At 41.9% G+C, this 24,505-nt stretch overlaps 2 protein-coding genes across 8 annotated transcripts in view; one reads left to right on the top strand and one right to left on the bottom strand.

Moving 5' to 3' along the window:
• KCNIP1 (potassium voltage-gated channel interacting protein 1) overlaps positions 1 to 24,505 on the bottom strand; it is a 598,834-nt gene that overhangs the window by 454,956 nt on the left and 119,373 nt on the right. The gene's annotated exons all lie outside the window — the stretch shown is intronic.
• On the top strand, positions 418 to 24,281 carry KCNMB1 (potassium calcium-activated channel subfamily M regulatory beta subunit 1). Of its 4 annotated transcripts, none has more exons than XM_080995317.1 (6): positions 427 to 600; positions 4,330 to 4,427; positions 10,424 to 10,593; positions 13,547 to 13,742; positions 17,525 to 17,584; positions 24,051 to 24,281. In XM_080995317.1, the coding sequence occupies exons 3-6, from the start codon at positions 10,457 to 10,459 to the stop codon at positions 24,201 to 24,203; spliced, it is 546 nt and encodes a 181-aa protein (XP_080851443.1). In that variant the 5' UTR covers positions 427 to 600; positions 4,330 to 4,427; positions 10,424 to 10,456; the 3' UTR covers positions 24,204 to 24,281. The 4 variants fall into 4 exon arrangements, with proteins under 4 accessions (XP_080851442.1, XP_080851443.1, XP_080851444.1 ...); XM_080995318.1 differs by lacking the exon at positions 24,051 to 24,281 and adding an exon at positions 19,089 to 21,207 and having other exon boundaries at positions 428 to 600; XM_080995315.1 differs by lacking the exon at positions 24,051 to 24,281 and having other exon boundaries at positions 430 to 600; positions 17,525 to 18,005.

The following is a 24,505-nucleotide window of genomic DNA, read 5'->3' as shown; positions in this document are numbered from 1 at the left end:
GAAAAACTTTCTCTGGATCTAACAATTTCATATTCTGATCTTTATTCAATCTTTATTACTCGGATTTATAGCAATGCATAATTAAACACAATTCTCATTACAATGATGCAAAATTATAACCTGGTTATGATTCTGCAGGAATATTTATTTTATACACACACCACACAAGATCTAACTTAAAATTCATGTTTGAAAATATATTTTCATTTAATGGAGGAAACCAATATACAATAATTTGACACAGGTACCCCCAAATAGGCATCTTTTAGAGATCTATTGTATTTAGTACAAATGAAAATAGGGCCCTAGGTTGGAGTTGTTCATAACACTGTGGGTCAGCTTAGAGTCTGCAGCAATTAATCTTTAAAAGACTGCACACTTCCATACCTTACCATTTATGGTAACAGAAATCTCATAATAAGTGAGCTAAGCTAAAAGTCCAGTCCCAGCAATCAGGGCAAGGAAGTTTCGTGTAATGTAGTTTTTTCAGCTGTGGATTTGCTGCTGCTTGATTGCTAATATGGAACAGACTCGGGATATGTCAAAAACATTATGAACACAAGACCTTCTGGGCAAAGACTTTACCAATTCCCTGCAATTGTAAGTAATATTTCAGAGAAGTTTGTTTACCTGTTTGCAATCCTTTGCTGTAGTTTTGGTGTGTGAGTGTTTTAACAGAACAATTCTAAATTTCCTGAAGCATCCCCACCCCATCTAGATAGCAAACACATTTCAGAAATATTGCAGACAGCAATGGACAAAAAAAATAATAAATCAATTTTTGAATAATGGACAAAAAAAGTCACAGGAGGAAATGTTTCATTGAATCCTTTGCTTATAAAAATTATATAGGGACCGGGAAAAAATAAAGTGAATAATATATGCTAAGATCTTGTGAACTGCACAGTGTGAAGGCATCATTGTGAGGGTCAGTGCTCTAGCTTCATCTAAATGAATATCCTTTGCTTCAGCAACAAATTTTTCTCAAGGAATTCAGTGAATTTGATATGCCCATTCCTAGTTTATTTTTTCTGTGGATTTGTAGTCATTAATTTTTGGTTAAGAATACTAAATGGAAAAAGCCCTTTCATGGCTGGGAATGAACCAAGAGCCACTTTAGAAGTTTGTTTGCGTTGTTTTGCTTTTCATTAAAAGACACATTTTTATTACATGTATCTTAGAGCTTTTGTGATAGAATGGGTTAAGAGATTAAATAAAGAAAACCAAAAAGTCACATGTGAATAATCCTGATAACATTTATTGCAGGAAATCATATCAAATTATAAAACAAAACAAAATAAAGCACTCAGTGGGAAAACTATGCAATACCAACCCAAAACAAGACAAACACAAAGAAAAGCCAAACCAGGAGGCAAAGAATAAAAGAAACAAAGTTTAAAAAAGCAGAAATGAAGTTTGCTGTCCTTCTTCAAAGTGTCTGAAAGTTACAAACAGACCTTCATGGCTCCATGTTATTTTGTCTACAAAAGTAGTTGTTGTGTCTGTTTACAGAGGCCCTGTATTATTATTCCCATCTTGTGTCACTTAAGATTTATTTCTAGGACAGCATCACCAGACAGCACCTACAAGGTAACAATTCACATAACAGATTTATGGAGGAGAACTCAAGGGAGCGTGTACTGAGCTTTGATTCAAATAGGTTACAGAAATAAATTCTCCTTTATCCCTCATGTTATGACTGTAGGTCATGCATAACTTTGCTGACTTGAAGATTGACATGGCAAGTCCCCACATCCCCAACAATCTGCAGCCCTATGAGGCTGACTTGCAGAAATTCAAGTACCGTATTTTTCGCCCTATAGGACACACCAGCCCATAGGACGCACCTAGTTTTTTTTGGGGGGGGGAATAAAGGGGGGAAAATTATTTCCTCCCCCAGCCACAGATATCTGCCCGAAGTGTGGGGCGCTCTGCTTCAGCGTGCCCCGCGCTTCGGGCAAGCAGGCTGCCAATATCTGCTCAAAGTGCGGGGTGCTCTGCTTCAGCGCGCCCCGCGCTCCGTGCAGCAGGCTGCTATCCGCAGCCTAGGGAGCCCTGCGGGAACTCCCGCAGGCTCCCCAGGCTTGCTGATAGCTTCAGCGAAAGCCTGCATTCGCCCCATAGGACACACACAGATTTCCCCTTCATTTTTGGAGGTGAAAAAGTGTGTCCTATAGGGCGAAAACTATGGTAGTTCTTGCCCTACAACCAGAGACTTCACTGAAAAGAACTACCACAGGAAATGGATTTCCTCTGGAGAAAAATAGAACTCTGTATCTAAAAGTTAAAATCCACCATAGAAGCTGAACCCGCAGGTCAAGCATAATATGAAGATTATCATGAGTAGCAGCAGAGTTCCATGATTACATACAACATGCATAAACAGTAATTCCCAAACCCAGCAACATTCAGCAAGGCCACAAAAAGTTTAGGATTCAAAGTCTCTAGATGTAGCTTTGGAGCTTTTAGCATTGCTTCTTTTAACATTGCTTCAGCTGATTTACTAAAATAAAAGCTTGTCTCTAAGTCAGAACTGAAATTACCCCAATGTACATTTAGGGTTTTCATCACAGACATTATTCTTTCATTGCTTTAAATTCCACATTGTATTCATATGCACAAACACAAAGCTTGGGAATGAGGTTCTATTTAAACTCTCTGTTGATATTTTAAATTCAATCAATTTATATAATTTCAACAACAAAAAGCGCCCCCCAGCAGCTGAGCAGAAAGTTAATTTGTAGGATTGCTAAACCATTTGTGTACGTGCACTAAACTTAGACACAGGAATGAGCAGACCATGAATTGTTCTGTCAGTATAAACTAGCAAAGTTAACAGAATGTATGCATACAAGGAAGAGCATGCAAACATGTGCTTTGGGTCTGGCTGCATGTGTCACGCATTACAAAACCAGTCTTTCATTTTGTTTTGTTTTGTTCAGGAGCAGCTGTACCTGGAGGGGTGTTTGGAAGAGAGCAACAGTGTATATTGGTGGGGAGGGGAAAGTGCTCCGTTATCAACCCAAGCCACTTTTCCACCTGCAGGGTCCTAAGGCTTGATGGGAGCAGTTGGGGGACCATTTGATGCAGAGCCAAGCAGTGGTGACTGAGGGATACATAATCCTTGTATTTCCTGGTGCTTCACCACCAAGGCCTGTGCTACCTCAGGACTTTCTGAGGCAGTTGCCTCAGGTGGCACTTCAGGAGGGGCAGCAGATTTGCATCTGGGTGCCATGCTTGCAGAAGTGAGGACCTCTTCCTCCTCCCTGAAAGTGAACTGGATTTTTGTCCAACACCTGAGATCATCTTCTGAGGCCCTTCTTTGTGTGCCTTCTCCACAAGAGTTCTGGAGGGTGGCACCTGGCCGTCATTATACACCTTTAGGCACCAGGCAAAAACGTTCCTCTTTAAAGAGGCCTTTGGCTGATTCACATCCAATGCCCTTTTAAAATGGGGGTTATTGGTTTGTTTCTGTTTCTATTTTGATTATGTGTTTTGTAGTTTTATATTGTGATTTTATCCTGTAAACCACCCTGAGACCTGTGGGTATAGGGCTGTATCCAAATTCAAAAAATAATAATAATTATTATAATGATGATGATGATGATGATGATGATGATGAATGTAGCAGTGTAGGTATTCCCCCCCCCCCACTCTAGTATTTCCCACTATGTGGACATCCTGATATGGTGATTCTAAAGTCAGGCTTAGGGCATCCTCCCAGTGTTCAGACTCATCACTGTCTTCCTGCACTGCTTTAATTTTCTGTCTCTGAGTTTCCTTGACAGGGTTTGAAAATCAGTTGGGTTTAACTCTAGAAGGTTCAACTTAGATTTTAAACTTTGCATATTTTATTGTTGTAAGCCACTTGGTAATATAGATGGTGAAAAGCCCTGTATACATTTAAATAAATAAATCAGAAGACAGAGTTGGATAAATATCCATAAAAGTGGCATTAGGCCTACATGGGTGGTTTAAGGTAAGGTGACCATATTGCAGAACTGGAAAGGACTTTAAGGTCCACAACCAGGGATGTTGGGGTGGTGTGGCTGTGGCTTCCAGGATCTGGTGAGATCACACAGAAGCATTCCTTGGATTCTGCTAACTGAGGTGGCTGCCTCAATCTGCTTCCTGGACAGGATGGCCCTGTCTATAACTATGCATAACTAACACCACATGACCCCATACACCTTCTAAACCTGTTTGGGGGGGTCCCCAAACTTCCTGAGTAGATTGAGGGGGCACCAGGGGGCACAGGAAGAAGAAATGAATACAAAATCTATTATTTTCTCTTCTTATTTCATATCCTCTTTATTCCCCTCCTCACAGGCCCAACAGAGAACATCTGCCTTACAATGTCATTCTAAAGGACTTGCATCTACATGGTTATAGGAATGTCCATCACTGCTCAAAACCTTAGTAATCAGGTATGGCGGCTCATGTTTTTTTCAAGATGATGACTGGTTCTTGAAAATACCGAGGGACTGTGTCTGAATCGCAATGATTTCCTTCCCTTCAAACTTTCTCTTCTGCTAGGTCAACTTTGCAAAACTCAACACTTCACAGTTAATGAAGCTGCTGAATGCTGCGATTAAAAATATTTTGCTTCTAGATAAAACTAACCCAGTCCCTAGAAAGATGGAAAGTTTTGTTGCCCTGAGAACAGTCAACATTATCTCAACATTTCTAGCTTTTTCTGCTAACCTAGAAGTACAATGCACCAGAAAAAGAAAGTGTTAGTACTTATCTCTTCGAGTAGCAAAACTCATGTGAGCTTTAGAGAGACACGATCTTGTTAAGGCATTGTATACTAATTTCTAAGCAATCTTGAAATGATGGAATAATACCACATGAGACAACAATATATCACTGAACCATTTCAAAGATCTATGATATTTAAACCAAAATGCATGGGATCTTCCTAGGACTGCTTTCATAACTCTCTCTCTCACTCTCTCTCTATCTCTCTCTCTCTCTCTCTCTCTCCCACATACACACACACAAATCTAAAACTTGAGAACAATAAAAAAGCATATTGTGGCAGATACAGCATTGGTAGCAATAAAGAAATACCCAATTTTAATAACTAAAAGCCTAGTAAAGCATTTTAAAGGCCTTGGCCTGACACCAGCAGTTTTGCGTCATTTGCCTGCACATGCGTGCCGAACGGGGGTGGGGGTTGGAGGTGTGAACAGAATCCATTGAGCCTGCCCAGTCCTCACGGCTAATGCCGCCAGGTGGGCGCACACAGGGTACAGGGGATTCACAGAGCCTGTGCACCAGCCCAGCCCTCACTACTCAAGCCATGCGGGACCATGTTGTACCTCCTGCCTGCTCATGCAGGGAGGAGCCTGGCCTGCTCATGCAGCTCTTGGCAGGCAAATCTGTGAGTGGGTCGGGGATGTGGCAACGAGACCAGGCTGGGCTCTGGAGCCCAGAGATCCTTGGCAGCAGGCAGGGTGAAATGGGGATCCCTGTGTGGGGGCACCTGGTTCATGCCCCCTAAAAACGGTGCACCCAGGGCCACAGTCCCCCACACACCCATGCTACACCCCTGCCTGGCACCAAAAAGATATCAGTGTTCATATTAGGTGAGCCTCACAGGGAAAAGAAATCCATAAATAAGTCACCAGCACTGAGTAAGCCTTCTGATGACGATAATCTCTGTACATGAGCAGGTTTCCCTTGCAGAACTTTTGTTCCTAACTATGTACAGTGGTACCTTGGGTTAAGAACTTAATTCGTTCTGGACGTCCATTCTTAACCTGAAATTGTTCTTAACCTGAGGTACCACTTTAGCTAATGGGGCCTCCTGTTGCAGCTGTGCGATTTCTGTTCTCATCCTGAAGCAAAGTTCTTAACCCGAGGTACTATTTCTGGGTTAGCGGAGTCTGTAACCTGAAGCGTCTGTAACCTGAAGCGTCTGTAACCCGAGGTACCACTGTAAACTAGAGCTTTAAGAAGGTAGCACCACCAGCACTTTGAGATAAGTTCAGAAATAGTCTGGTCACCAATGTGGTGGTGGTGGTTGATAATGTATAATTAGGTAAAGGGGCCCCTGGCCATTAGGTCCAATCGTGGCCGACTCTGGGGTTGCGGCGCTCATCTCACTTTATTGGCCGAGGGAGCCGGCATACAGCTTCCGGGTCATGTGGCCAGCATGACTAAGCCGCTTCTGGCGAACCAGCGCAGCGCACGGAAACACCATTTACCTTCCCGCCGGAGCGGTACCTATTTATCTACTTGCACTTTGATGTGCTTTCAAACTGCTAGGTTGGCAGGAGCAGGGACCGAGTAACGGGAGCTCACCCTGTCGCGGGGATTCGAACCACTGACCTTCTGATCAGCAAGCTCTAGGCTCTGTGGTTTAACTCACAGCGCCACCTGCTTAATCCCTTAATCCAGGCATAGGCAAACTCCAGCCCTCCAGATGTTTGGGACTACAATTCCCATCACCCCTGACCACTGGTCCTGTTACTTAGGGATGATGGGAACTGTAGTCCCAAACAGCTGGAGGGCCGGAGTTTGCCTATGCCTGCCTTAATCCCTGTCAAAAAAACCCATTGAAGCTGCATTTTGAACTAGCTGAAGTTTTCAAAAGAATGTTCAAAGGCAGCCCAATTTGCAGAAAAGCACTAAAGGCTGCTCCATGCAGCAGCAGGCTGGAGTTGAAAGCTTTCCCCATTTCATCAAAGCAACTCATTTGACAGAGAGAGCAGCTGCACCGAGACACAAGTGGCTGTCCTCCCTCATAAAACAATAGGGGAGAGAGGTCAGAGAGGTCACATCTCTCTCTCCTTATCCCTTTACTGCTTTAGAGGAAATACCATAACTTTCCTTTTATGCCACCACCTTCCTTTGCCAAAGTGGAGGAGGCAATGACAGAGACACCGGGAATCATTTCTGGTAGAACTATTAATGCAGAACTTATTTACCCCACATCCAAATCCAAAAGTAGAGCACTCAGTTACTGTGCCTGGAGCTGGCACAAGCAAGATATAACCCAAGAGAGGTGCCAGTATGTATTATTCCTATGGCTGTAATGGAAATTATACAACTGCTTCTGTTGGCTGGATGTATTTTGTCTAACTCTGTTCACAGCAGGTTTAAATGACATGGTAGTTAATGCATTAGAGGCTGCTGGCAGATTCTCTGCACAAGTATACCCATCATAGCTATAAATAGCTTTAGTGCTTAGATGACACTGAGACACTGAAAAGGCTTAGTTCAAGTGAAAAAAATCAAGCCTTAGGTGAATCACAATGAACCATGTTACCCCAATCAACACCACATGCATCAAGTAAATGCCCATTAAGAATAGATATCCCTTTGTTCATACCCAGCTGGAATACCCAGCTCCTGGCAGCCATCAATGAGATCGCACCTAAGTGCCCTCTGCGACCCCGCAGAAACCGGGCTCCCTGGTTTACTGAGGAGCTCCGGAAAATGAAGTGGGACCTCAGACGGCTAGAGCGAGTATGGCGGGGTGCCCGTGACGGAGCCTCAAGAACATCTTATAGAGTTTTTATGAAAACCTACGAGATGGCAGTGAAGGCCGCTAAGAAGTCCTACTTCTCGGCCTCCATTGCATCCGCTAGCTCTCGCCCGGCACAATTATTTAGTGTAATTCGGTCTTTAACGTCCCTCGAAGGACAGCCAAATTTAAATAATAATTTGACACACAGCTGTGAGGCATTTGCGAGCTTTTTTGCGGAGAAGGTCCTGTCGCTCCGCCATGACCTCCCTGCCAATTTGGATACAATAAAGGAACTGGAGTCCCCTCGACTGTCCTCGGGTCCAGTATTGGACCACTTTGACCGGATATCCCCAGCCGATGTGGATGGACTCCTCCGAGCTGGAAAGCCCACCACTTGTCCTCTCGACCCGTGCCCGTCTTGGCTGATTAGAGCGTGTCCAGACGAGGTGCGGGCCCCCCTGGGGGATATCATCAATCTGTCCCTTGGCACCGGGACATTCCCAGGGGAACTGAAGGAGGCAGTGGTGCGTCCGCTCTTAAAGAAAACATCATTAGATCCCTTAGATCTATCCAATTACCGCCCAGTTTCGAATCTTCCATTCCTGGGTAAGGTGATTGAGAGAGCGGTTGCTGAACAGCTTGGTAGGTTTCTGGATGAAACATCGGCTCTGGATCCATTCCAGTCCGGCTTCCGCGCTGGTCATGGGACCGAGACGGCTCTGGTCGCCCTAACAGATGATCTCCGCAGGCAGCTGGATCGAGGCGGGTCGGGGCTGCTGATTCTTCTAGACCTGTCAGCAGCCTTCGACATGGTCGATCACGAACTCCTGGACCACCGCCTTGCCGACGTGGGGATCCAGGGCACAGTCCTTCAATGGCTGCGCTCGTTTCTCTCTGGTCGGGGACAGAGGGTGGCGCTTGGGGGGGAACTGTCATCCCGCCACTCCTTGGTGTGTGGAGTGCCCCAGGGTGCGATACTCTCCCCGATGCTTTTTAACATCTTTATGCGCCCCCTCGCCCAGCTTGTCCGGAGTTTTGGGCTGGGCTGCCATCAGTATGCTGATGACACCCAACTCTATCTGCTGATGGATGGCCATCCTGACTCGGCCCCAGACACACTGATCAGATGCTTGGAGGCTGTGGCTGGATGGTTACGTGGGAGCCGGTTGAAGTTAAATCCTTCGAAGACAGAGGTCCTCTGGCTGGGACGGGACGATATGGGATTGAGGGGGCAACTCCCATCTCTTGCGGGGGTGCAATTAGTGCCAGCACCGTCCGTTAAGAGTTTGGGTGTAATCTTCGATACCTCCCTCTCCATGGAGGCGCAGATTGCAGCTATAACAAAGGCGGCATTTTTTCATCTCCGCCAAGCTAAGCAGTTGGCTCCTTACCTCTCTCGCCCTGACCTAGCCACTGTGATCCACGCGACGGTCACCTCCAGACTGGATTATTGTAACTCGCTCTACGTGGGGCTGCCCCTGAGACTGACCCAGAAACTCCAGCGGGTGCAGAATGCCGCAGCGAGACTCCTTACGGGGTCTTCGCTGCGGGATCACATTCATCCGGTGCTATACCAGCTGCACTGGCTCCCGGTGGAGTACAGGATCAGGTTTAAGGTGCTGGTTTTAACCTTCAAAGCCCTATACGGCCTAGGACCCTCGTATCTACGGGACCGCCTCTCCTGGTATGCCCCACAGAGGAACTTACGGTCTTCAAATAAAAACATCTTGAAGGTCCCAGGCCTCAGAGAGGTTAGGCTGGCCTCAACTAGAGCCAGGGCTTTTTCGGCTGCGGCTCCAACCTGGTGGAACGCTCTGTCACAAGAGACAAGGGCCCTCCAGGACTTGACATCTTTCCGCAGGGCCTGCAAGACAGAGCTGTTCCACCAGGCCTTTGGTCAGGGCGCAGCCTGACTCCCTCCTTTGGCAATCTTTACAATACTTTAGTTTATGGTTGCCATCAATTTTGATTTTAATTAATTCTTTGATGTTTTTATAATGTTGCACTATTTTAGTGTTGTTAGCCGCCCTGAGCCCGGCTTCGGCTGGGGAGGGCGGGATATAAATAAAATTTATTTTTATTATTATTATTATTATTATTATTATTATTATTATTATTATAGGGACAGCCTAGAAAACAAATGTGTGAATGCAGTTAACATACCTGGAGGGTTTTTTGGGGGGTGTCATGTTAGGAGAAGCTTGAGGAGCTGAGGGACAATGGGAGTGGAAAGCAAAGAAGTTGACTCTTTCACTCCATGCCAAAGTCCCAACAAAAATCACAGAAGCTGCAACTTGCCTTTCAAGGGAGAGTTGTTTAGATATATTTATTGGAACTGATGGGAACTTCCCTTAAAATGCTTTAAAAACATGACAAGCAATTAATATCACATCCATTTTGGCCCACAGGTGCAGGTGAACACTGAAAATGAGTCATATTCACCGGCACTTTCTAATTCTAGCAGTGTTGAGAACGCTAAAGTAACAGTATACAAGCCCCATGAAGCAGCCAATGAATGAGATGTGAACCACTGACCACTACAACAAATAAAAAGACAACATGCATCTGTCCCTGATATGCCTGCTGCATCCACAAACGAAGCATACCAGACCAGCTTTGTATGTGCAGTAAAACTCCAAAATTAACCAAACAGTATGTGACAGGCAATTAAGTCACACACAAACATAGATATATATTAGTCTGAGTATCTAAAATTTGGATTTTAATATTATCCCTGAATATGCAAAATTCATTCAGTGAATTGCTTTCCACATGCTACTGGGTTTATTTTGGAGTTTTGCTTCTCAGAAAATAAGTATGCGTAGATTTTTTTAAAAAAACCACAAATTATCCAAGCTTTGCAAGATGAGGATGAGTTCTTGAGTATGTTGAACCACCACAATGGTAAAACTGATTGCTTCTGTTATTTATTTTATTTTTACACAGAGATAAAGGCCACAGAATCCATCACCATAAATCATGTTGGGGAAAAAGCCGGTGACAGCACAGAAACGAGGGGAGACCAGAGCACTCTGCCTGGGCTTAGGAATGGTAGCATGCTCAGTGATAATGTATTTCTTTATCGGAATCACCATTGTACCCTTATACAATAAAAGGTAACTGGACTTCTTGAGCAGGCATGTATGTGGTTTCCTCCTTCAGCATTCGGGACTATCCCAACATGTGGAATGCATTCTGGGTCTCAGTGTCACAGCCTGGTCCAGTCCATTTGGAATATTAAATTTTGTGATCTAGGCCTGATTTAAACATTGACAGTAATAAAATTTGCAGTCTTGAAGATTGAGCCAGTGCTTCTCTCCACGTGAAACAATGTATGTTGTGTGTGGAACATGCCACACAAAGACGAGCACTCTGCAATTTCCATTATTCTTTCCTCTGAAATTGAGGAAGAGAAACCACACAAACATGTTTCCAAATGTCCATATCACACACTTCTTGTTGCGGAAGCGAACAATGTGTTCCCCACAACTGCATGGCTGGCTGAATTAAGTACATCAGCCTAACCATAGATAATTCTGGACATTAATGTGTTCTAAGAACGGAAATTCTATTTCACTTAGGAAGCACTTAAGGCAGGATGTTCATTAACTATCCATTCATAACAGACCTTCATTGCTAAATATGCCTAATCAAATTTCTGTCTACAGAGTTAACTTGGAATTGCTTAAATGGCAGGCGCTTTAGCTTCTGGAGCAAGGAAATACGCTTATCCTTGCTGTCATGGCTCAGATCAGAACCGTCATGGTGTTCCCCATTGTGACAGTGATAACGTTTCAAGCTGGCCACAGTTAACTAACAAATAGTGGGCACAGCCAGTGAGGTGAACTGTGCATATTTTGAGAAAGGAATTAGCTTATCTTAAATTTACCCTGGCACTGTCATTTCATATACCATGCACACCCACCCTCTTTTTCAAACAGTAAAGCTATTTGTGCAAATTCCACCAGAACTTAGAGTAGCATCTGTTTTGGGGAGGTAAGGGAATACTGCTATAATAAAAACTTTATTTAACAACAGCCAGATTTTAGGAGGGGAGGGCAGAGGAGACTAATACCAGAAACCAAACAATCAGGGATGAATGTATGTATATTAGATTTTTCCAACTCTGCCAGTAACATATGGTTATAAAAAGGCAAGTTGGGATGCAAGTGATGTTGTGGTATACACCACCGAGCTTTTGGGCTTGCCGATCAGAAGGTTGGCAGTTCGAATCCACAGGATGGAGTGAGCTCCCGTTGAATTGCCCTAGCTTCTGCCAACCTAGCAATTCAAAAGCACACCAGTGCAAGTAGATAAATAGGTACCGCTGCAACAGGAAGGTATATGGTGTTTCTGTGCGCTCTGGCAATCATCACGGTGTCCAGAAGCAGTTTAGTTATGCTGGCCACATGACCTGGAAAGCTGTCTGTGGACAAACTCAGGCTCCCTCAGCCTGCAAAGTGAGATGAGCGCTGCACCCCATAGTCGCCGTTCATTGGACTTAACTGTCTGGGGGTCCTTTACCTTTACCTTTGTTTTAGCAAAAGGCAGCAAAGAAATGTGCAGCAACCACATTTGTTAAGGGGTATTTCCTCCCCATACTCTTTTCTCAATGCCTACCCACGAGCCCCAAGATAACCCCTTGCATTTGCACCTTGACAAACCTTTGCATCCTCTATGTATGTGAGGCGTATGTACGTGAGGTGTAGCTAGTAGCATTTTCATTGTTCAGCTTCTGCCATATGCTAGAGACACACCTCTTTACCTTGGGCTCTTGACAGTTAAGGTGTTTCATTTTCTGGGACCCATCTTTTTGACTGAATTTATATTCTGTTCCACCTGGAACAGTTTTATGTATATTCTCATTGTAATGGTTTTATTTGTTTTCTAATCGTATATTCTATTGCTGCAACCAACCCTGGAGCCATATAGTGAAGGCCAGACAAGAAACCTTATTTAAATAAATAAATAAATGTAAGATATAGACTACTCCCAGTTTGGTATCAGTTGACAACAGTCAAAGATAGAATTGAGGATGTAAAGGTTCATTAACAGGCACCTGAATATCATACACCACAATTTACACACTGCTGTAACACAGTTGTAAATTGAACCTCGTCTCAAAAGTAGTTGTACTGAATGAAGATAATTTCTATATTTCAAAATATAATTTATTAGATAAATCAGTGGTTCACAAAGGGTGTGGTGTGCTATACTGGTGTGGCAGGAGAGGATGGCAAGTGAGGCGGGAAGATTCAAGGACAATATAAAAAAAATGAAATATTATAGTAGCAAAATAATATTTTTTTATATACAGCCATGCCTCTCTTCAAGAGCACTGGCTATTCTTCTACAGTCCTCCATGACATATTATTGTGAACAGGGATTTTCAACTCTGACAAATATGAAAGAACAGAAAAGAAGAAAGACTTCTTTGTGTTTAGGAGGATATGAGATTTTGTCTCAAATCAGACCTAATATAAATAAGATTGCCCGGCAAAAGCAAGCTCACATGTCTCATTGAGTTTGTATACATACTTAAGATACATATTTAAAATGCCTGTTTATAATTATATTTTGGTAATGATCCATGTTCTCATGCAGCTGCATTGTTTTATATTTTCTGGATGTCCCATGATCATATTATAAAGTTGCTGTGTTCTATGTTATAAATCAAGCACTGCTAGAAGTTGTTTATTTTTCCCCAATGTATTTTTTATCAATTAAAAATTCGGTGTGGCATGAGGAAATTTTTATTCTGAAACTGTGGCCCAGAGAAAAAAAGCTTGAGAATCACTGAGAAAAATGTCTAAATTACATACTTTGCCATAGAATTCATCAACATAATTCATTAAACTTCAGTTTCTTAACAATACCGCTTGCTGCATAATTTGAAAAAGTGACATTTTAAAATATTTGCCGGAGTTCAGCCTGAAATGCTATGGAAATAAATGAAGTAGTTGAATATTTAAGTAGTACTGGGCTGAAGTACATGGCTATAACTCTGGAAAGCTGTGATATGTGGTACTGCATTTAAAAGCAGGAGGGGGGTCTTATTTGTTTTTACAGTGTCTGGACCAATAAAGGTATATGTGAACTGAAAAATGCCAGCATCAAGGAACAGCAGCACTGTTCATCCAATGATGGCTCCAGTGATGAAAATAAGTTTCAATATCCTTGTCTGCACATCATGGTCAATTTGACACCTGTCGGGCAGGTGGTAAAGCTTTATCACCAGGAGGAGACCGTGTTCAGAAACCCCAAGGTTTGAGTTATATTCATAAGAAATCTTGATACTAAATCTACATACCAATGTCAAAATCCAGATATTCTCCAATGCACATATAGATAACATAAGCATAATGCCATTGCTCCTGGTCACACAGAAGTAAAAGATTTCCCCAAGGAAATCTGACTCTGATACAGTTTCCTAACCCTGAGCCAGGTGACGCTAGATGTGAGATGTAAACAGATTCAAACAAAAATTTATCTATCCCTGCTTCCGCAGGCAAAAAGTAGCATTTTGGCCGAGAGCCTCTCTTCTACCACATTATACAATCCTTTAATTATGCAGAATTTATAAACTATGGTCAGGGATGGCAAAATCTGCCATATCCCAAGGCTACGCTGGACAATCCACATGCATTACTTGCTCACTCAATATGTGTGTGTGTGTGTGTGTGTGTGTGTGTGTGTGTGTGTGTGTGTAGCTTAAATGACAATTGTGTTTATTCTGAAGATATGTGGCTAGTACGTTTTTTCTTTAAAAAAAAAAAGTTTAGAGGTACTCTCATTTTGACTCAAGAAAATCACCATTTTATAGTTCAAATCAGGAAAAATAAATACAGTAAATGGACAAAAGTACAAAGTTTCACAAAATGTTTAGGGGTATGCGTACCTCTGCGTCTCTCCCAGAAAAAAAGCACTGTATGTGGCCAATACATTGGCCCAGAGGCTTTTAAACATTACATTGGCTGCATGAATTGCCTGCATGCTTCTGGCCATAGCCACTATTATAGGGATGAGAGAGAAATTCTCTGCAGTTCACATTTAAAGGTGAACCTACCTAATTTGCACTTTCAGAATAAAAGATAATCCGAAAAACAGCCATCTTTAAAAATTTGTACTTTTCCAAAATTCACAGTGCATTTCTCCAGCCAAGTAATGTACACAAAATACTGGGGTATAGTGACCATTAAATGCATATATTACTGAAAGCAACTTACAAAAAATGCATTATTTTAGGGCAAATTGCATACATTTTTTAAAATTGTACTGTAAATTACTTTGAGATATCTCATAGCACACAATTCATAAAATAGCAGTGCAAACATGTATATCTTAACAAAAATTCTCATTAGAGGACTGCTAAATTGTCATGAGGACTTAAATTGCAAACTGATGCTGAAAAACAGAGATATGATCTTAAGCCTGCAAAGATGAGAAACAGATAAATGGAAATTGATAGATTTGCCCATTCGGACCCCTGGGTCAGATTTGTCTCCAGCTTTGGAAGTTTCATATTCCTGAATACTTTCACTTGGAATGGAAATCAAATATCAGAATCAATCTGCAGTTCTTGCAGAGATATTGGTCTAAAATTCAACAAGACATTAAAAAAATACTAAAATAACAACAACCACCATTTAAAAAGATTTTGGCTTTTTGTAATTGTGCAGTGACTGTTTAAATAATTCATTCACACATGAATTATGGATAATTAAAAACACATATCTGACCCATGTCAGAAAAAAACCTGATATAACTCCTAAATCATAGGACCTAAGAAGCGGAGTGTGTGGGGGGGTATTTTTTGCTCTTAAAAACAAAGCATTACTGACATTCTAAAACTCACAATTCCTGTTGGAATCAAATGGACCCCATCTGAAAGGTTCTCACGGTGTCAGAACAGCAAAGCAAAACTGAAGAAAATTGCTCATTCCTACAATATATCCAAACAACTTCAGTTTGAGTCATATAAGAGAAGCCATAAAACCTTTTCCAAATAGGGAATTACTATTTTAAACAGAATTATTTTGTACATTCACTTGTTTGTTTTTAGCTGCATTTGTTATTAGTTTCAGTGTCTTACAGTAATTCATAGTCTAGCAGGAAATAATCCTATTTACATTGCATATCTAAAATTCCCTAGACAAATTAACAATATGGGAAATTTCCCTAATGGAAAGCTCAACTTGTGCTTCAAGGCCATCAATAGTTGCTCACGAATTTTGTCTCAGGCACACAAGGACATTTAGAAAGAAATATGATTGCACAGAAATACTTGCTCATATTAGAATTACATCTTTGAAGTAAGTGATTTATAGTTCTCTATTACATTGTTGGTGCTGTTGGTTCTACTTTTCAGTTTAACATACAGGAGAGAGCTTTTTTTAATATATACATAAAATAAAATGCTACAGTGAGCAGTTAATTGATCTTAAATTGTGCGGCTAAACTAGAAGTGCTATAAATTTCTCCATTTCTAATATATAATCAAGAAAAATTAGATAAATTGTAAATTTCTTATTATAATAAAATTTCTGATTGTCTTACACAAGGAAACAGGTTTGCTCCAACTGTCAAAAGTTTCATAATTCTGGATATCCTTCCTCCCCTTCTATGCAACTGAGCTCTGTTAGTAGGGGTGGGTAACATGGAAGGGCAGTGCCACAGAGCTACTGTCCCAACAGCAGGGCAATGGTGAGGTTAGGTCTATGGGAGAACTATCCAGGTATGCAGCAGTGATGCCACTCTCAGTAGGGTGGCCTATGCCAACACCCACCCATACTAGTTACTCTTGTCTAATAGTCATTTATTTTGTATTTCCCCCCAAGTCCTCAAAACATTTCACAAGGATTTAATAATCCTTACAATAACGCTGAAATGTAGGCCATTGTTATAACTCCCAGCAGATCATTCTGTTCTCAGATACTCTGTATTAGACATCAATAAAGGGGTAAATTCTGTGTATTTAACTATGGTGAAATACTGAAAGTGCAATCCAGAGAGTCCTTGATACACTTTTGCACTACAAAATGTGGTGGTTATGATTCTCAGTGACACCTTCTTTCACACACCTATCCTAAAGGCATCACTGGCTGCCTTTGATGTCAAGCAGAGTTAAGTTTTTGTTGCTACCTTATAAGGCACTGAACAGTTTAGGACCAGGTTGTCCAAGAGAGCAGCTCCTTCCATAGAATCCAGCCCATTGCCTGAGATCAGGGGACACCAACCCTACTGTAGTGTGCCTGGTAGTGATTTGTCTGGTGGTGACTTAGGGGAAGGTCTTCTCCACACTAGCACCTTCCTATAGTAGGTGCTGTGCTGGCTGGGTAAAACATAGTAAAGGTAAAGGTACCCCTGCCCGTACGGGCCAGTCTTGACAGACTCTAGGGTTGTGCGTTCATCTCACTCTATAGGCCAGGAGCCAGCGCTGTCCGCAGACACTTCTGGGTCACGTGGCCAGGGTGAGAAGCTGCATCTGGCGAGCCAGCGCAGCACACGGAACACCATTTACCTTCCCGCTGGTAAGCGGTCCCTATTTATCTACTTGCACCCGGGGGTGCTTTCGAACTGCTAGGTTGGCAGGCGCTGGGACCGAACGACGGGCGCGCACCCCGCCGCGGGGATTCGAACCGCCGACCATGCGATCGGCAAGTCCTAGGCACTGAGGTTTTACCCACAGCGCCACCCGCGTCCCTGGGGAAACATAAACATACTTATTGGCAAATTCCATCTCCACAGCTATTCCTGCCCACCCAATTGCCATAGGAACCAATAATCCATTTGGGAGTGACTCCTGAAATTAGTCCTCAGATTGCTTGAGTTCTTCCACTTCGTTTCAAAAGAGCTTAGGTAAAATTCTGAGGGAAGCTTTTGGAAGTTCACCTCTCTCTATACAAAAGTAATGATAATACATATATTAATGATCTAGTTAACAGCTGGCACTTATTGCCAGAAAGCAATATTGGTAAGCATACTGCTTTTCCTGTTACTGAGTAATTATGATTAACTGGTTTACTGGCGTTTGTTTTGTTTCTGCAGTGCTCCTACATCCCCCCGACTCTGAAGAATTATACTGCAGTGCAAGAGAATGTAGAAAAAGTAAGACAAAATTTCACAGAAGCCAAGGTGTTTTATTGTTATTATGACCCATCAGGACAAGAAGCCACGGTCCTTTTATACAGACAATATCTTCCAGAGTTCCTTTTGTTCACTTTTGTCTGGCCAAGTCTAATGTTGATTGGTGGAGTCCTGATTATTGTCCTGGTGAAAATAAGTCAGTATTTTTCTATACTCTTAGCTCCACAGTACAGAACAGGTATATAGAATGTCCCAATGTTTGTCTGTATCATACTTTCACATCTATATCCAAGACAAGCTGTGAACAATTTATGAAGTTTATTCACTGCGAAGTAACAAGGCAGGAAGCTTAAAGGAGACACGGATAAGATTCAGAGCTGGAGGCCATCCAAATGAGACACATTACTGTACTGCTTTTGATCAGATAAAACTTGCAGAGTCAGCTTTTGTTCATATTTCAAGTTCTGAATTGTTCCATGATCAAAAAGCTGGGCAAGGAAATTGGCTATATTCTCACATACACTACTGTTGAAACTGTGGGTACACAGAACATTTTACAGATTGAAAACACCAGTTATTCTGGGCCAACTTAGCACAGACTTCCATGTAAGCATAGGCACAAGTCCTTCATTGTACACTATGAGGGCTAGATTTTAAAATTAATTAATATGACAAAAAGAAAGAAAGAAGCTATTTAACATAATGTGGAAAAATGGAAGAACATTCATGTCCTGTGGAAAATGGAAGAACATTCATGTCCTGCCATCTATCTGCTCCTCCTCCCCCAAGAAAACCAAATGAATGTTATATTGTCAGGATGCGACATTTGCAACCGAAATTATTCAACACCCATTGCAAATCAGGTTTACTATCAAAATTTACAGATTTTCACCCAAAAAAATTTCAGCAATGAAGATTTTTGCAATGATCAAATCAAACAAAAGTCATTGAAATAGTGCAGCACAATGGATGCTTCGAGTGATTTCCCCAAATTCAGCTGAAATTGCAACTTCACCAGCTTTGAAAGCAAGCGCTACAAGCAACTCAATGTACTGGTAAATTACCACAATGCACTGTTGCAGCTGTTGTCATTACCTGTGCATTAAGCTAATGTTTAAAGCTTCATTGCTCACTGAAGTGTTCACCTAAATCCATAACAAGCATATACATGGAGCTGTCTTAATAGCAGAGTCTGAGTACCAGGCCAAAGGCAACCTTGGCAAAGACATAATGGAGAGCAAGGCTATTAGTGGGGGACTCTTCCAGCATTACTGGGAAATCCTTATTTTTCCAGGGTTTCAGATCATACAGTCATGGTTGGTTGATAGGCATCCATCTGTCTCAGAAGACAGTGGAAGAGTACACCTTTGGAGGTGAAGTCAAACTTTTGGAGACTTACAGCACCTGCTATGACTGTACTGACTGAAATGGAAGATACCCATTTTGTGCAGTTGGGGAAGATGAAGGCCTCTGGTTTGCTGCTGCAGATGCACCATGATGTTTCTTCTTTCTGTGTTCCTCCCAGCAGTCATTCCTCCTCTGGTCACTGCTGTGGATACATGACCTGACTGACTGTCTCCTGGCACTGCAGCCGTATGCAAGGGATTCCCACACAGGAGGGTTAATGTTGCCAGCCTTCGTGTCACATTTGCAGACAACTTTGTAACACAGAGCTGGTCTACCAAAGGTCCAGGTGCCTGAAACCAGCTCCCCATAATGCATGCCCTTGAAGATCTTCCATTCTGTGGACATTACCAAGCTAGCACAGATTTTGCTGATACAGGAGTGCAAACATGCTGGGAATGTGGGCTTGGGAGAGCACATCTTTGTTTGAGATTCTTTCCTGCCATGTAAAGCCCCAAATCTTCCTCACACAGTGCTTATGGGAGGCATTGAGGTGTTACTCCTGGTGGGTGTAAGTTATCCACGTCTCAATTCCGTAAAGCATTGTGCTCAACACACAGGTCTTGTAGCCCTTTATCTTGCTATTGGTTGTTAGCATTGCATTCTTCCGTAAGCTTTTGGAGAGGCTGATTCATATACACAAATATTCAACACAGCCAGAGAGCCATTTAATTCAATGTACATAGACTGGGGACAGGACCTGCAACCATACTGTGCAGGAGTGGTGTGAAGAATTTTTTTAAATGGCGAAATAATGTGAAAATGTGGAGAGCTGGACTTAATATAGGAAGAATGAAAAATCAAGGGAAACAAAAATTGACATATTTACCCGTCCTTCACCATACCTCAGTGATAGAGCACATGAGGTGGTTGGTGGTTAGAGTAATTCAGATCTCATTTTTAATTCTATAAGAAGGGTTTTTTTAAAGCAGCAAATACAGCACAACACAAAATCCACACATGGATTCCCCCTATTACAAAAGACTTTCAAGTTTTCTAGCTTCAACCTATTATGATTAAGTGAATAAAATTAAAGAACAAAATTACAATCCACAAGGTGTCAAATACTTCTAGATTCACAGTTGCTGAATTAACTGGCTGTTCTTTAAGCAGTTGTGGGGGCTCTTAATAACCCTGGGCTCAACTACAGCTCAGGTATTTGATCTTCTTTTTGCTTAGCCCCATGCAGTGCCAAGAAAATTGCCTGTCATAGCACTGGCCTCTGCAGATGGAATTCTCTCTGTGTTTATTACTGCCTATTGAGCAATGCAAATCAAAACAGCACACCATTCATGTTTAGTTACACAGGTTAGTACTCATAATGCTTATGCAATTAGCATTTGGAAAGAAAGCTATAGCCTCAAAGGAGTTGCTGCTTTCCCCAAATATGATCAGAGCGACACCATCACCTCCCTGTTCCTCTAAGCAACTTACACTTCTGTGGTTTTATTTTGGTGTTTCACAGTTGAGTGCAAAAGGTGTCAAGAAATTGAAGAACATTATTTCACAGCTCCCATGTGTGTGGGGAAAAATCTGTACGTTTAATGGTTAAAGCCAAATAAGGGGTCTGCTTCAAAAAGTGACAAATTTCACACTATTTCCTGCATGCAAGAGATTCTCATGTAGAGAAAATACATGCATAGATTTATTGTATGCGACCACCATATATTATTTTAGTAATGTATGCAGTCAACCAAATAAAACCGTGTGATCATTACATACAGCAATACACACAGGCTCCACACCAATTCCTACATTTGTATGTATTTATTTTTGTTTAATGTCACCACTCATCTAAATAGATCTGGATGGAAATTGAGTCAGGTATTAAGACAGAAGTCTAAAATTGCTCTTGACTCCAATCTCCTCTGGGCGGTCAATGTAACCAAGGGATGAAGTGCCAAGGTGGCATATGATTTTTTAAAAATTATGAATGAAATTGATACCTTAAAAACAGATGAACCATGAAAACAGATTAATATCAATAGATTCATTGCAAATCACTAAACATATCTGCCTAATATAGAACTAGCATACCTCCCACCATTTATTAGATGGAAATTGGGACATGCTCACAGTGTCATACCAAGGTTCACAGCCCAAGCTGCCATTCTACAATTACATATTGGTTAAGACTAAGCTCTGTCTGCTGTATTCATCAACCCCGCAAGAACTTGCTCTGTACTCTTTTTAAAACCAGTGTGTTTTTCTCTTTTTATTAAAGATAACCATTTTTTAAATATAGCTGCCCTATAATCTGCTTTAAACAGTTGGAAATGAGCTTCATCAGCATGCGAAGTGGCAAGCAGTGAACCAGGTATATGGGCAGGCTGTTTGGACCAGTGAAACCGACCACCTGTCTCCTTGATCCTTGCCCATCCTGACTCCTAAAAGCGAGCTGGGAAGGGTTGGGCGATAAGCTCCGCAGGATGGTGAATGACTCCCTCTGTGAGGGAGTCTTCTTAGACTGGCTTAAAGAAGTGGTTATTAAACTGCTTCTTAAAAAAATGTATTTGGACCTGGCCAAAGCATATTCACTCCCATCATTCAGTCCAGACACTGAGGTCCTCCTCAGAGGGACTTCTGCTGGTTCTCTCATTGAAAGAAGCAAGGTTACAGCGATTCAGGCAGAGGGCCTTCTCGGTAGTGGCACCCTCCCTGTGGAACACCTTCTCTTCAGATGTCAAGGAAATAAACAACTATCTGATTTTTAGAAGACATCTGAAAGCAGCCCTGTATTGGGAAGTTTTTAATGTTTGATGCTTTAGTACGTTCTGATATATGCTGTGAGCCCCCCAGAGTGGCTGGTGAAACCCAGCCAGGTGGGTGGGGTATAAATAATAAAATTATCAATTGTTGTTGTGTTAATCTCCCTACAGCAACACTGAATAAAAGATTCATCCTCATTACTGGAGACTAGCAACTCATATTAATAACTTTTTAATCATTACAAACTCCACAAGGGCACACCTTTATTAGGGCAACCAAAATGTCACAAAACAGTAAAGAAGCTTGGCATGAAAGCCATAAAGAAAGGGAGTGGGAATGATTGATGGGACCTGAGACCATGTACCAAGTTTTTTCTGCCCCTCCCTTCATCCTTGCCAGAGGCTAGAGTGGAGAGGACGGCACTGGCAAGAGGTAGGCAAGGTAATAGACTTGGCTCTCCTAGATGCTATGCAGGTTTCGGGTGACACTTGGGGATTCTGGGTTGAAGAAATACAGGGATTTTACAAGGAACAAGACAGAGGGCTTTCTCAATAGTGGCACCCTTCCTGTGGAGATGCAGGTAAGCATTTGCTGTATGTTGCTCTAGCCTCCTCATAAAGAAAAGGCAGCATATAAAATGCAGCTAATAGATATAATAAAACTAGCTTCAAAATCCACCCTTCACCATGATGATCTTAGGCAAGTCACTCACTTTCAGCACAATAATCATGTATAAAATAGCCATAAGAAGCAAGGCCTTTAGTACCACAGACAGTATCTAAAGTTTAATATCCATCGGGTGGCCTAGAGCTGGGAAATGTTTACCCATAGTCTGAAAAGAGAAGAAACCATAAACAAATGAAAAAATATTCTTACTCCTATTGCCATGAAGCAGATTATTTTCAAATTAAATTAAATTGCAAACAAAATGCATGTCTTTGGCTGTATTCAAAGTACAAAAAGTACAAAAAGTAATAAAGTAATAGAGGCCCCAAACCAAAAATGTTCAAAGGCATGAAAGAAAAAGTCAATTAAAAATATTAGATAGAACCTCCAGGAAGCAGATGAGAAGAAAATGACTTTCTATAATGCCGCTTTCCTCTCCTTCCCACTCCCTCAATCCTACAAAAGGTGGGAGGGCTATTTACACACACACACACACACACACACTTCTGAGTTGTGTTGTTCAGTGTGCAAGGTGTCATTTATTTACTGCTTTCTGTGCTACCCTCTCTTCAAGGAGCTCAGAATAATGTACATGGTTCATCTCTCTTCCTTGGCTGCCTGTTTTATTTTTACACCCATTTAATTATTTTATTCTTTCAATTAGGGTGGGGATAGGGAATCTGTAGACTTCAGCTGCCATCAGCTCCAGCCAATATTGACAGTCATCAATATGATGGGAACTGGAGTCTGACAACATCTGGAGGTCAATGAATTCTCCTTCTTGAAACAGAATTAGGCTGAAATGTAGTTCTTTGTCATTTGAGGCCAGCCTTAACACATACTGTATCCCAGTGCAAAGTCGTCCAGTTGTTGGACCTCTATTTCTGATTTGCAACAAAACCTGTGGAGATAAACTACCTACTCCAAATTAAGTGGGAATTGAGAAGATGCACATGTTTAGCTTGGCTTTCAATTCTGCTGCTTGCCCCAAAGTGCCCCCATCCTACCAGTTCAGCATGACACAACTGCGTAAGTCAGAATGCTTTACTGCCAAACACTGTCAGATCCTCTTGAGACCCCTGAAGATCCCATGATAAATTGACAGCTGGCAAGATGCAGGACAGTGCTGCTGTCTCAGGTGTTCTTTTGTGGCTCTTCACAGCCACATTGCATGAAAGTATGCAATTGGAAATGCCTCTTCCATCTTTTTTACTGCTTGTCTTAAATCAATGGATAAAAGCTGAAGGGAATTTTAGAGGGAAATGAAGGTCTTCATTAAGTAATTAAGGCCATAAACGAAATGATTCAAGTGGATGCATGCCCACTTTGAATTTATGTTCTACTGATTATCACTTTAAATGCATTACTTCTAAATCCTCACAAGCAACAGACTATGGAAGGCGGCCATATTTTGCAGTCATTGTTCAAAGCAACTCTAGTAAGTTAAACAAAAGAGCTGTTTGCAACACAGACTGTTTAGTTAATAAAAGTGCTTCTAGGAATATTCCAGAGGTGACTACAGGCCTTTAAGGTCAGTCAAACATACAGCTATTTCTACATAATTTGTCAAGAGAAGCTAACCCAATGAAGTTATAGAAGCTTTAAACAAGGCCTCTGCATGTTTCCTGTGCAACTTTACCTTTGATATGTTAGTACTGTGCCATCAGTCAAACCTAGAACAAAGTTAGTGTGACTATGTCTTCTACAGGAGAAAGGACAGTCCTTGAGGAACAACCCACCCATGAGGCAAGGTGAAGCGACTGCCTTGGGTGGCAGAATTCACAAAGGCAGCAGATCCAGCCTCAAAGGAATGCATCTCCCAACGCTGCTGCCACTGCCACAGTTGCGGCCTGTTCTTTGAAAGCCGGATTTGCCTCCTTCTCGGCAGCTCCTCCCCCAATGCCACCTCTGCAGTGGCCTCTTGGTGAATAGGAGGTGCTGCTGGTCTCCTCCCAGCTTTGGTCCCAATGTAGATCTTTATTCTCCCCACCTTGTTCCTAGTAGGGGGGGGGCACCATTTTGTGGTTCACCTCAGGTGTCAAATGGTCTTGTGCAAATCCTCAGGTGAAGGGCTGTTTAGCCCAAATCTAGTTTAAAGAACTATAAGAAGAAAGAGGCTTCAAATTTGTTATTTATTTATTTATCATTATTATTCTTATTATT

The sequence above is a fragment of the Podarcis pityusensis genome (genome assembly GCF_964106645.2).
Source record: "Podarcis pityusensis genome assembly, chromosome: 2".
Taxonomy (NCBI): Eukaryota; Metazoa; Chordata; class Lepidosauria; order Squamata; family Lacertidae; genus Podarcis; species Podarcis pityusensis.
The sequence above is the reverse complement of the archived record's forward strand: the minus strand, read 5'-3'. Positions and strand labels throughout refer to the sequence as shown.

Bases quoted from the DNA above. Each gene is read 5' to 3' on its own strand.
- KCNMB1 (XM_080995316.1), top strand. From the start codon at position 10,457: ATGTTGGGGAAAAAGCCGGTGACAGCACAGAAACGAGGGGAGACCAGA. The intron at 10,594-13,546 runs GTAACTGGACTT...TTGTTTTTACAG, and splicing joins GTACCCTTATACAATAAAAG to TGTCTGGACCAATAAAGGTA. The intron at 13,743-17,524 runs GTTTGAGTTATA...TTGTTTCTGCAG, and splicing joins CCGTGTTCAGAAACCCCAAG to TGCTCCTACATCCCCCCGAC.